The 12,951-nt window shown below is 45.2% G+C and overlaps 1 protein-coding gene across 2 annotated transcripts; it reads left to right on the top strand.

The window, feature by feature from the left end:
* Window positions 1-2,506: 2,506 nt before the first annotated feature.
* On the top strand, window positions 2,507-8,393 carry LOC116546966 (retinal-specific phospholipid-transporting ATPase ABCA4-like). 2 transcript variants are annotated; one of them, XM_032273070.1, is made up of 3 exons: window positions 2,507-2,754; window positions 4,714-4,800; window positions 8,009-8,393. In XM_032273070.1, exons 1-3 carry the CDS (start codon window positions 2,530-2,532, stop codon window positions 8,057-8,059), a joined length of 363 nt encoding a protein of 120 aa, XP_032128961.1. In that variant the 5' UTR covers window positions 2,507-2,529; the 3' UTR covers window positions 8,060-8,393. The 2 variants fall into 2 exon arrangements, with proteins under 2 accessions (XP_032128961.1, XP_032128962.1); XM_032273071.1 differs by having other exon boundaries at window positions 7,978-8,387.
* Window positions 8,394-12,951: the final 4,558 nt, after the last annotated feature.

Here is a 12,951-nt window from a genome sequence, read left to right as displayed (position 1 = left end):
CACGGCCTCAGTATTCCACCACCACGGCCTCAGTATTCCACCACCAGGGCCTCAGTATTCCGCCACGAGACCCTCAGTATTCCACCACGAGACCCTTAGTATTCCACCACCACGGCCTCAGTATTCCACCACTTATCCAACAGATCCAGGACCTGTGGCCTATTTACTAAGAGTCCACTCCAATGTAAGGATAGTTAGGAGACCAGCTGGCTTGAGGATCAGTTTTTGTTTTTGTTTTTAGAATATTGTATGCTTTTGAGTTTGAAAAAAGACTGTGTGTTATATGACAAACCAACAATGCCAGTAATCTTGAGTAGAATTATCCTTATCCTGTACCCACATATTGTAAACTATCGTAGATAATTCCTTATTATTAAAAGTTTGCATGCCAAAGCTAACGATCAGTTTAAATAAAATTATCAGCATATTGCCATGCTCATTTGCATTCCGATAGGCTTTATAACCTAGAAAAGAGCTGAGTTACAATTATTACTCATTTATTTAACAAGCACTTATTAAGAGTTCAGAATATAAGTCACGAAGCTGGTCGGTGAGAGGAACAGAACGTAACCCTCCTTACCTGTGCTGAGGTGCATAATCCTGATGCGCCCACAGGAGCATGTTGCACAGAAAATGTCATCCTTTCATGTGTTAGAGCAGACAAATGATGGAGAGAAAGGTCTGACAGATTACCTGCTTGTGGCAGGTGGATGTTTGACCCCTGATTTCTTGAGCAACTACAGCTTGGACCCTGCCTAGATATCTATAGAAACAGCAGCATGTCAGGTCACCAGACCTGTGTCAGCAACTTCCTGTGTCCAACTGCTGGAGAAAGGGAAGTTATCTTATTCCTTTCCCTCTTACTCCTCAGTATCTCCATGATAGAGAAGGTGAGAGGGGAGTGTTCCCCGTGTGGAGGGATGGTCAGTTTTCTGGAGTTGAAAGGTGAACAGCATCTTACTCTAGAGAACAGCCCTAGACCATGAAGGGAGCTTCAGAGTAAGTTATGAATGACATAGGATACCTGGGCATAAGGGTAATGACACCAGCTAGCTGTGCACACACTCTCTGATGGACCATTCCTCATCCAAGTGAGGGTAACCAGCCAACCTGCTGAGGGAGAAAGGAAGCACCCATGGTCCTGGCCCTAGCAGCTCCATTTGCTTTGGGAAGCTTCCTCAGGCAAGTGCTGCCTTCCTGAGCCTTTGCTCCCACCTGGCCCATCAGCCCTTACCACCACTTAGTATGCACTGGTCCATGTGTCTTTATGGGTGGGCTTGGGATCCCCACACTGGGCTAAAACTACCTTTGATGGCTGGGTGCAGTGGCTCACACCTGCAAACCCATCATGTTGGGAAGCTGAAGCCAGTAGACCACTTGAGGTCAGGAGTTTAAGACCAGCCAGGCTAACGTGTTGAAACCCTGTCTCTACTAAAAATACAAAAATTAGCTGGATGTGTTGGTGTGTGCCTGTAATCCCACCTACTCTAGAAACTGAGGCATAAGAATTGCTTGAACCCGGGAGGCAGAAGTTGCAGCAAATTGAGATCGCACCACTGCACTCCAGCCTAGGTGACAGAGCAAGACTCTATCTCAAAAAAATAAAATCAGCTGGGCATGGTGGCTCACATCTGCAATCGAACACTTTGGAAAGCCAAGGCGGACAGATCACTTGAGGTCAGAAGTTTGAGACCAGCCTGGCCAACGTGGCGAAACCATGTCTCTACTAAAAATACAAAAAAAAAAAAATTAGCCAGGTGTGGTGGCAGGCACCTGTAAACCCAGCTACTCAGGAGGCTGAGGCAGGAGAATTACTTGAACCTAGGAGGCGAAGGTTGCAGTGAGCTGAGATCACCCCACTGCACTACAGCCTGGGCAACACAGCGAGGCTCTGTCTCAAAAAGAAATAAAACTACCTCTGACTTTTCAGCAAGTATGACTGTCCCACATTACCATGCAGACATTTGACCTCCAAAAATTGGTATCAAATTATTTCTCCAAGGACTACTGTGGTTTTTCTCTCCTAGTTTTTAATATGCACACAGGTCTATGATATGGGCCTTTAATCCCCAGTATTTCTTTTTTTGTTGTTCTTGTTTTGGTATGTTTTTTGTTTGTTTTTGTTTTTTGTTTTGAGACAGGGGCTCACTCCGTTACCCAGGCTGCAGTGCAGTGGCATGATCATGGTTCACTGTAGCCTTGACCTCCTGTGCTCAAATCAACCTCCCACCTCAGCTTCCCAAGTAGCTGGGACCACAGGCATGTGCCACCATGCCCTGCTAATTTTTGTGGAGACAGCATCTTACTTGTTGCCCAGGCTTATCTTATACTCCTGAGCTCAAGTGATCCTCTCATCTCTACCTCCCAAAGTGCTGGGATTACAGGTGTGAGCCACCAAGCTGGACTTAATTCCCAAAATTTCTGATGAGTCTACTCCTTATTTTGGGATTGCCTTAGGCCCAACCACTAACAGAGGCCTGTCCCACACTGTGTGCATCCCCTAGATTTGGAGATGGCTATATTGTCACAATGAAGATCAAATCCCTGAGGGACGACCTGCTTCCTGACCTGAACCCTGTGGAGCAGTTCTTCCAGGGGAACTTCCCAGGCAGCGTGCAGAGGGAGAGGCACTACAACATGCTCCAGTTCCAGGTCTCCTCCTCCTCCCTGGCGAGGATCTTCCAGCTCCTCCTCTCCCACAAGGACAGCCTGCTCATTGAGGAGTACTCGGTCACACAGACCACACTGGACCAGGCAAGTTGGCCCCGGGGCACTGAGAGCTGAGCAAAGACGAGTCCAGAACACCCAATGTGGGTTGGAATTGACATAAGAAGGAGGCATAACATTCTTGACTTTTAAAAACTCTTGTCCTCTGTTTATTAGGGTAAACCTTGGTATATCAGAAATTGTTTTCCAACAATATTTTTTAGCTATCAGGAAACTTCGTTTTTTTTGTTTTTTTTTTGTTTTTTTTTTATCATCCTTCCCTATTAGGCTATGGTGTGTTATTTCATTCTTGCTGGTTTGTGGTGGTGGTTTTTCTTTCAGAATCAGCTTTATTGATGTGTAATTAACATATGACGAAACACAGCTCTTGGGAGGCCAAGGCAGGAGGATCACTTGAACCCTGGAGTTTAAGATGAGCCCATGCAACAAAGTGAGACCTCGTCTCCACCAAAAAAAAAAAAAAAAAAAAAAAAATCAGAAAATTAGTCAGGCATGGTGGTGCATGCCTGTGGTCCCAGCTACCTGGGAGGTTGAGGCTGGAAGATTGCTGGAGCCCAGAAGGTCAAGGCTAAAATGAGCTGTGTTCATACCACTGCACTCTGGTCTGGGCGACAGAGCAAATCCCTGTCTCAAAAAAAGCAAAACAAAACAAAAACACATATTTTAAATGTACAGTTGAGTGAGTTTTGATAAACATGTGTTCTGTGTGTGGTTTTAAAAAATGTAATCACATTTTTTTATTGTGGTAAAATATAGTAACATAAAATTGACAATGTCAACCATGTTTCAGTGCACAGTGCAGTGGTATTAAGTACATTTACATTGCCAGGCGCAATGGCTCACGCCTGTAATCCCAGCACTTTGGGAGGCTGAGGTGGGTGGATCATGAGGTCAGGAGTTTGAGACCAGCCTGGCCAACACAGCGAAACCCCGTCTCTATGAAAAATAAAAAAATTAGCCAGGCATGGTGGTGCCTACCTGTAGTCCCAGCTGCTTGGGAGGCTGAGGCAGAAGAATGGCTTGAACCCGGGAGGTGGAGGTTGTGGTGAGCTGAGATGGCGCCACTGCACTCCAGCCTGGGCAACAGAGTGAGACTCTGCCTAAAAAAAAAAAAAAAAATCCATTTACATTGTTGTGCAACCGTTACCACTGTCCCCAACAGAAGTCTTTCATCTTGCTTCACTGAAAATCTGTGCCCACTAAACACTAACTCCCTACCTACTCCCCACCTTGCCCTTGGTAACTGTTCTTTTACTTTCTGCCTCTAAGGCTCTGACTACTACAGATACCTCATATAAGTGGTATCATACAGTGTTTGTCCTTTTGTGTCTGGCTTATTACATGAGGACTTAGCATAATGTCCTCAAGGTTCATCTGCATTATATCATGTGCCAGAATTTCCTTTCTTTTACAGGCTGAATAATATTCCTTTGTATATATGTGCTACATTTTCTTCATTCATCTATTCATTCATTGATGGACATTTGGGTTGTTTCTGGGTTTTGTTTTTTAATATCTATGTTTGTTTTAAAATAAAACAGTTCAGGAAACAGGCAAATCTCCATTTAACCTCCTGAGGAGCTGACTTACCTCTACCTTTTCATCAGCATTCAGCAGAGGGAGACATGAGCAGGAGTCGGGGCCACCTGCACACTCAATGAGGAGCTAAAAAGGGACCAATTACCTTCTTTTTTTAGTTAGAGGATTAGGATGCTGCTAGCTGAGAATCTGCCTTGCCTTGATTATGCCGATGTCTGGTGCCTAAGCAGAAACTCCTGTGGCATAGCTTGGGAGTCTAGTCTAAGAAGCTAGTTCTGACCAGGATACTGATGGCCACACTTCCATGGGTGGGCCAGCCTCCCCAGGACACAAGCCATACCGGCATGGCTGTATGTGAACTGTGGAAAATAGCAAGGTGGGTGGGTGGGTGTAGGGTGCTGTTTTCCTGGAAACATCTACCTAATCTTGCTCTTCTCCTACCTCCAGGTGTTTGTGAACTTTGCTAAACAGCAGACTGAAATTCATGACCTCCCTTTGCACCCTCGAGCTGCCGGAGCCAGCCGACAAGCCCAGGTAACTTTGCTGCTTCTGCAGTCCACAGCTTGAGGCATCTCCTAGGCTCAGAGCCCAGCTGGTTCATTGGGCTTGAGTTGCTCCAAGGCTCAGATATGCCTCCTGCAAAGCCTCACCCATACCATGGTCCCCACCAAGTCCCCACCACATCCTTGCTAAGTCCCTCCTACTGTCCCTGTTCTGTGCCGAAGAACTTTTCATTCAGTAGCTGTAGGGATTCCTGCTGTAATCAGGAAACCATTTGGATGGTGTGGGAGAGCATTTTTGAAAAGAACTTTCCCATGTTTTTGCTTACAGCAAAAATCCTTGGATTTTGGGAATAAGGAGCAGAGAGGGTAATAGAGATTAATGTTTTGGCTACTTGACATCTATGTCTGGACACATCTTTGAGCTTCAAAGGAAGGGACTTAACTGGCGCATCATTTCGGTGGCAGACACATTAGGTTAGATGGAGGAATAGCGTCTGTTGTAGGAAGGGGGCTCTTTGTTCTTTATAAAAATATCAAGAACATGGAGAAAGAAGGAATAGAGCTATGTCTCCTGGCCTGTGATAACTCTTGGAATAGGTGCTTATAGGTTCCTGCCCTGGCACAGTGCCCCATGTAAGGAGCACACCACCCAAGAAGGAGAGTGATAAAGTACTGGAGGAGGTGCAGCATCCCAATGCCTCCTCCAGGGTGCAGCAAGGCATTGGGATGCTGCACCTGGCTTAAGCCTGGCGTGGTAGAGGGATGAATTAGCCACTCTCTCCTGACTTACCTGGAGGGAAATCAAATCAAATCAATAATCAAGGATATGCAAAACGTTATTTCCCATAAAGTTTTTATTCTGCCCAGTTTCTTGATTGCAAGAAAAACCAAATACAGCTAATGACTGAAACACCGCTGTCCAAAGCAGTGCCTGTGATGCATTTTTCCCTTCCCCTTGGCCAGCAGAGACCTAATAGCTACTTGGCAAAATTGACTTTGTCTTCACACCCCTTACCTGCCAGAGGGCCCAGAAATGCCTAAGTAAAGGCTCCTGACTTGGGGGAAGGTTGCTTTTACTGAGATTTTCCAGCCACTGTTTCCCATTTATGGATCTGGTGATTGCCGTTGACACAAGCTGAAAATTATTTGAAAACCTCTAGCAGCTGTGAATCCTTTTTATAACACAGAATATATAACTGGGTAGCAAAATCATTTCCCAGAATTACCAGTGGTCTCCCCACCCCTGGCTAACATGTTCCCTCTTAAAGGGCTAATCCCACATCACCACTGGGCCAGGCAGAACATCAGGGGTGTTAATGTTCTATGATCTACGGCAGTTAATTCCAAACTTTTACCTCTTATTGGATGTGATCATTTTTCTATTGTGTTTGTTACATTTTTGTTCACAAATATTGGAAAACCTGCAACACATTTATTGGCATATTTTTATGATAAATTTTCATTCAAAATCTAATTCTGACTTTATGATACACTGTCTTTACAAAGTTTTGCAAAAATTCTTCCGTATAGCGTTGTATATATCTGTCATGAAATAAATAGTAATTATATTATTGTTTACATTACACCACTTCAAAATAATTTCCTTTAAAGTATCTTTCAAACAAGAAAAGGGTAATTTCTCTTAAGAAGCTCTAGAGATGGGCCGGGCGCGGTGGCTCACGCCTGTAATCCCAGCACTTTGGGAGGCCGAGGCGGGTGGATCACGAGGTCAAGAGATCAAGACCATCCTGGTCAACACGGTGAAACCCTGTCTCTACTAAAAACTACAAAAAATCAGCTGGGCATGGTGGCGCATGCCTGTAATCCCAGCTACTCAGGAGGCTGAGGCAGGAGAATTGCCTGAACCCAGGAGGCGGAGGTTGCGGTGAGCCGAGATCGTGCCATTGCACTCCAGCCTGGGCAACAAGAGCGAAACTCCATCTCAAAAAAAAAAAAAAGAAGCTCTAGAGATAATTTACAACTTGCTCCTAAGCAAATGTGAGAGCTTCAGGAAGTTCATCAGGCTGTTGGCATTACGACTCCATGTTTTGAGCCACAACCACACAGATATTTATCTAGAAATCAGTGGGTTTGCTTATCAACAATGCTTTACTCTCCAAAGGACTCCATCCTGGAAAGCATCTCCTGGGATAAGGTCTTATGCAATCTTATACTCTGCTATGAAAACTGGTGAGGGTCAAGGTTTTAATAGACTGAGTAGGTGACAGATGATCAGACAACTTAGAAACATCCTAAATGGGTTAATAATTGTGTGACCATGTGCGTTCCCAAATTAGGAACAGCTCAGATCAATTTCTAATCCTTATTCTTATACACCATTCCAGTTCCCCTGTATAACTTGTATCTTTGTGTGAGTTTCAGAAGTTTCTGATGTACCCTCAGCCTTGATGGGGATCCTTGCACCATCTCAAATCCTAAGTACTGGGTTAGTTATCCTCTTAAGAGGATGTGTAATTTTTAAACCAGGTAATGGGATAAACCACACTTCATCTAGACTGGGCAGGCCTATGTCCATTCGCCTCCTTGCCCACACTACCCCAACCCTACAGCGGGCATTGGTTCAGGAATTCAACCCGCACTTTATAACTGAAGACAGTGTCTCTCCAGTCGAAAAGGTCATCTTGGTGTACACTTCTCGAGGAGTATGGATACCTTTATTAATCAAAACCCAAGCTTCGATCTGGAGCACACTATCCTGAACTCCAGCTCTGATCTCTCCCATCCCCCAGTCACATTTTCATGCTTCCCAGAGCCACCCCTACAGGAAGTGGTCAAGGGAATTCTGTAACCTCAGGGCTGACCTAAATTGGGACTTCTTGGCTTTTAAGGTTATGGTAACTTTCTTAAGCTGAAAACAATGCAAAAGACCCCATAAGAGCCCTTGGAAACAGCACCGTGGGTGTGGCTTCCCTCCAGGATGTAAGCATGTACACACGCGTCTCACATATGTGAGGCTTTGTAACAAATGCCTGCATCTTAGAACGAGGGAGACCTGAAAGATCATCTGACCATTTCATAAAGAAGGAGAGAAAGATGGCCCATAACCTGGGTGATCTGACAGAATCACAGTGCCCTCAGCTGAGTGCCCTTCAGAGATTGATTGACTGTTTAACTTCTGAAATCTAAAAGTAGTCACACCATCTTAGAAAACCAAGATGACGCAAACCCATGTGATCTCCTTCTACAGGACTGATCTTTCACACCACTCATTCCTGCAGCCGGAAAGGAACTCTGGGCAGCTGGAAGCACAGGAGCCTGTGCCCATATAGCCTTCCAAATAGACTGGCCAGCATAAATGACCCCACTGCAGCAGAAAACAAACACATGAGGATCTTGCAGCGAATTCAGAGGAGGTTCTTTCAGAAGGCAACCGAAACTGACTTGCTCACCTGGAACACCTGGTAGTGAAGCCAAACAAATGCAAAATCCTTTTTCTCTGGACCACAGAACTAGAAACCTCAGGCCATCCCATAGCAGCTTTGGCCTCCACGTTGCGCTCATTTCAAGCGGATCTGCTTTTCTGTGTGTTTGTCTGTGTGTCTTTGTGTGTCTGATTTTCATGAAAAAATAAAATGCAAATGCACTAATCACAAACTATCCTAATTCACAATCTCCCTGGTGTGTACCATCTTGTATCGTTTTAGACAGTCTTTAGGTGGCTGCATAGCTCCTTGTCAGTGCCATGCACTTCTGTGAGTGTTAGTCTCAGGACTGCTCTTTCTGGCAAGATTCTGCAACACTAGGGTGGAGGTGAATGGACTAGTCTCTGTTCCATGTCAAGTCTTCAAAGAGTTTGCAGAAAACACCCAACTGGTAATGCCTGTGAACATTATCCATTGTCAGCTGGGTATTACCAACTTTCAGTTTTATGTCTGTTTGCCCAGCTTATTTGAATGCTTGCCTCACAGGTGTAATTAGGACAGGAGACAAGGAGGCATGGATTGGCAAGAATTGGTCCTTGGTTGGATGTGAGACCCAACAGGACTTTGTAACCACCTGAAGAGGTCAGGGCCTCATTCACATGCTGCTGTGCCATTTCCACAATGCTTCTGAGCACATCTTCTGCAGTGATGTTAGAAGGGAATAAAGATGGCCGTCTAGTTCACATAAATGCTCACCAAGATTCAGAAAATAATCATTTTAAACCCAACCTTTAAAAGACTTGTGGATGAGGAGAACAAGTGTGTTTCCTTACCAGGGCAGTCTCCCCTCCGTGACCTAGAGACGGGCTTCATCATAAAACACTTCCATTATACGGAGGATAGATTCCAGAGTCAGGGTGAGGGAAGAAGGAAAGAGGAGAGATGCTGAGGTCCAGGAACTGTTACTGAGAAGAGGACGAGGAAGGAAGTGAGTACAGAGTGCTAAAATTTTTATTTCAGCAAGAAGGGTCCTGTGCTAGTTTAGAGACAGACAGAGGGCAAGGGCTACACAACTTTTTTTTTTTTTTTTTGAGATGGAGTTGCACTCTTGTTGCCCATGCTGTAGTGCAATGGGGCGATCTTGGCTCACTGCAACCTCCACCTCCCAGGTTCAAGTGATTCTCCTGTCTCAGCCTCCTGAGTAGCTGGAATTACAGGTGTTCGCCACCACACCTGGCTAATTTCTTGTATTTTTAGTAGAGACGAGGTTTCTCCATGTTAGTCAGGCTGGTCTCGAACTCCTGACCTCAATTGATCTGCCTGTCTCGGCCTCCCAAAGTGCTGGGATTACAGGCGTAAACCTCCATGCCCAGCCATAGCTTTAAGTCCTGCACATCTCCAGCCTTGCCACATTGCACCTACTAGATGCAAGGCAAATAACTGGCCATAGAGACTATAAAACTACTTTGGTAGCCTCAAAGCTTCATCCGGTTTTGGCTTTTTGTTTTAACCTACCAATGACCAAAACTATAAGACCATTTTAGCTAGGGCTGGGATAGAGGCTGGGAAAGCCCAGTACACTGCTTGCATCACACTGCTGCACCCTGGCTGATTTCATAATTTAAATTAGCAACTACAATATCACAGGAAAGAAGACTACATTCTTTGGAGCTGTTAGGAAAAGAAAAGAAAAAAAGACTACCTAGGATAGCGGAGGTGGTTTAGCAGCCATTTTGTTTGGCTGTGAGGGTTTCAGAAAGGCATCATGGACTGGAAAAAGTCAGATGCAAGTAAAATCTGCACACCCCGTTAAGGGAAAATCTCAGTTTACCTTTTGTCTCACTACACCTGAGGCCTGTGTCTTTTCATCCTGTTTTTTCCAGCTCCTGGCGCACAGAAAATTTTATTCAATGAACACTCGCCAAACTGAAAACCCAGCAAAATGCGAAGACCCAGCAAGAAAAGTATACAGACAAGAAGTGGGTCCAAGAAAATGATGCCTCCAAAAAGGAGCAAAGGGCAAGTGGAGCAGGAGGATGCCGTGTTTTAAAAACAGCCACAAAGCAAGGAGGAGGCAGCAGAGCCATAGCTTGCTTGGATTTGAGGAATGCTGAACATGGGAAATGTATGAGGAAAAGGAGGAGGAAATGGAGAGAGTCCATTCAGAAAACATAGCCACTCAAGAGATGCTCCAGGCATATGATGTGCTGCCAGAATTTCTAAGCTTCCAGTTCTTCTTTGAGGAGCTCAAGATTTTGGAATAGCTGGGATCAAAAGAGAAATCTCTTTCACACTGAGTGAAGAGCCCACAGAGAGCCTCATTTGTGCCATTCTAGCTCTCCCAAAGAGAAGGGAAGAGAAAAGTGGGGCAGACAACCCATCAGCAATACTCTGGGCTTGAGGCAAAGGATCTTTGTGACAGCCAGGGCACCTTCACTGTGACCATTGAGGAGGAAATTCTGCACCAGCAGGTCTGCGGGGATTATGGAACAAAGGAGGAGGTTTTCCTCTAGAGATATAGATGCCTACCCTTGTGGGGTGGCTGTTTCAGGCACCAGAAGGACTCAGCCCAGAGGCCCCGGCCCCCTGGGGCTTGGTTTCCTCAATGCAGCATTTCAATGCCTCAGCAGGTCACCTGAACTTAACAGTTCATGACTCCTGTTGATTGGAGGGGAGGATTACTCCACGTTTTATCCAAGGTGATCATCAAGTTGGGGAAAGCATAAGTACTAGAATTTTCAGATTCATAAAACCATAGGCTTGTAGAGCTAGAAAATACCTCAATATTCACAAATTAAGCCTTTGTGGGTTTGTTTTGTTTGCACTGTTTTAATAGAAAAGGAAAGCACATCCCAGAAAAATCCAGTGGCTTGGCAGGCCATCCAGCCTTCCCTGTGCCCTACTGCTGTCCTCCTCAAGTGGCTTCATTCTCACAGGGCTAAGCATCCACAGGGACCAGGGGACATGCCCACTGGACCCAGAGCTCTGCAATTCCCTGTCCAAATGATAAAACCCACTTCTAGAGCCTGTGTGAGCTAAGTCAAGGATGGTCCTGGATCCTACAGGCTAGCATCCTCCCAGGGCACATGAGGCCACTTGGGAACATGGGAAGGAAAAAGAGGGGAGTAAGCCATGGGGCAGTGGCTCTTCACCACCACAGGCCAGTGTGAAACTCCAAGGAGGCCAAGAAGCTGACATTTGAACCCAGGTCACTATGAAGGTCATTATTTAGCAGTTGGTTAGCTTTGTTTGTAATTTAAAGTATTGAGACACAAATGATATGAGGACACTCTCCTCTGGGCCCTTCCTGCAGCTCACCATGACATGCACTCAGCTTCCTGAGCAGCTGCCTGATCCCCAGGCTCAGATGTACACGTCCCATGAATCAGGCTTTGCCCAGACCTAAGCCTTCTTCTTGGTTTTATACTTTAGTAAATTTCATAAGAGACCACAGATTATTGTAGCCAAATCTCCCAGTCTTGAGTCATGATGAGTTTCAGGGGGCACATTTCATCCACAAGACACTGCACAGCACCTGGTCAGACGGCATTCCAGGCACACAGCCTAGCCCTGGTGCAAGTCTTGTTTTCCACCAGAGATAGGCAGCCTCTTTGGTCTTGAACAAACTGACTACCATGTCCATCATTTTACGGCTGCCAGAGCAGCAAAGGACTAAGGGGGAAAGGAGAGGAGACAAGAAACAGCGCAGAAGAGGGTAAAAAAAGCATCCACTGCTCCATATTCTGGGGACAAGACACAGCCTCTGCTTTCATGGTGTTAACATTCTAATGCAGCAGTCAGCACATTTTTTTTCTATAAAGGGCTGGATAGTGACTATTTCAGACTTTGCAAGTCATGCAGCCTCTGGTTGCATCTACTCAACTTGGCTGTGGTTCTCAGAAGCAGCTATAGACAACATGTAAGGAATGGGCAAGGCTGGGTTTGGCCCACGGGCCATACTGTGCCCATCCCTGTTCTAGCAAGCAGACAGATTAATGTTAAGGGACATTAGAGACAGCTTCAGGTGCCTTTTAGGGAACCCCCCCCCCATTAACAATTGTTCTGTTTTCTGTTTTACAGTAGGAACTGCAAGTAATTCCAGTTTAGCTGGGATAGCAGATGTTGAAAGATAAGTCGAAGGTCAGAGAATGGGGGCAATTTTAAGCTCAGAAACTATAATTTTAGATCTTCATTGAACTAAATCAACAGCTGACAGCAGCAGCCTACAGGAAGGTGTAACAAGCCTGGATTTTTACCTGCTTCTGCCATCTGCCCCACCCATTTAATGCAACAAAATGTTTTATAGGTACAGCATCAAGTACTACCTAAACCAGCAGAAGCCTGAGGGCTCAGCTCCAAACATTCATGATCGTTCCCTCAGCTAAATGTCCGGGGAGCTCTACAGAAACAAAATAGCAAGGTCAGTATGTCAATTTCTTTTAAAATGTGGGCTCTTCGGCAAAAATGTCTGCGAAGAGCCAGGAAGTCCTAATTTATTTGCAGTCCCCACTCTGGAGAGGATTCCCTATTTTGGAGGGTTCAATGGTATTTATCACTACAAAAGTGAAAATGATGAGCTTTGAAAGCTGCAGGATGGTAAGCAATTATAAGGTAATGTTATGCTTTTTGTTATTTTAATTGTCCTCACTTTCTGAGATTCTGAACTGATTAATTTTCCTGTTTTGGTTGTAGGCATGACTCTTCTCCTGTCCTAGGAGCCTTAAAAAAAACCTAAGACTCCTCCTCTTCCATCTCCTTCACCCCGCTGCATTCTACCATTTGCCAAAATACAGCTTCCA

Source organism: Sapajus apella, unplaced genomic scaffold, assembly GCF_009761245.1.
Source record: "Sapajus apella isolate SASKATOON/1434 unplaced genomic scaffold, GSC_monkey_1.0 scaffold1754, whole genome shotgun sequence".
In the NCBI taxonomy this organism is placed as follows: domain Eukaryota; kingdom Metazoa; phylum Chordata; class Mammalia; order Primates; family Cebidae; genus Sapajus; species Sapajus apella.
This window is presented reverse-complemented; position numbering and strand designations above follow the sequence as displayed.

Bases quoted from the DNA above. Each gene is read 5' to 3' on its own strand.
- LOC116546966 (XM_032273070.1), top strand. From the start codon at position 2,530: ATGAAGATCAAATCCCTGAGGGACGACCTGCTTCCTGACCTGAACCCT. The intron at 2,755-4,713 runs GCAAGTTGGCCC...TCCTACCTCCAG, and splicing joins CACAGACCACACTGGACCAG to GTGTTTGTGAACTTTGCTAA. The intron at 4,801-8,008 runs GTAACTTTGCTG...TCATTCCTGCAG, and splicing joins GAGCCAGCCGACAAGCCCAG to CCGGAAAGGAACTCTGGGCA.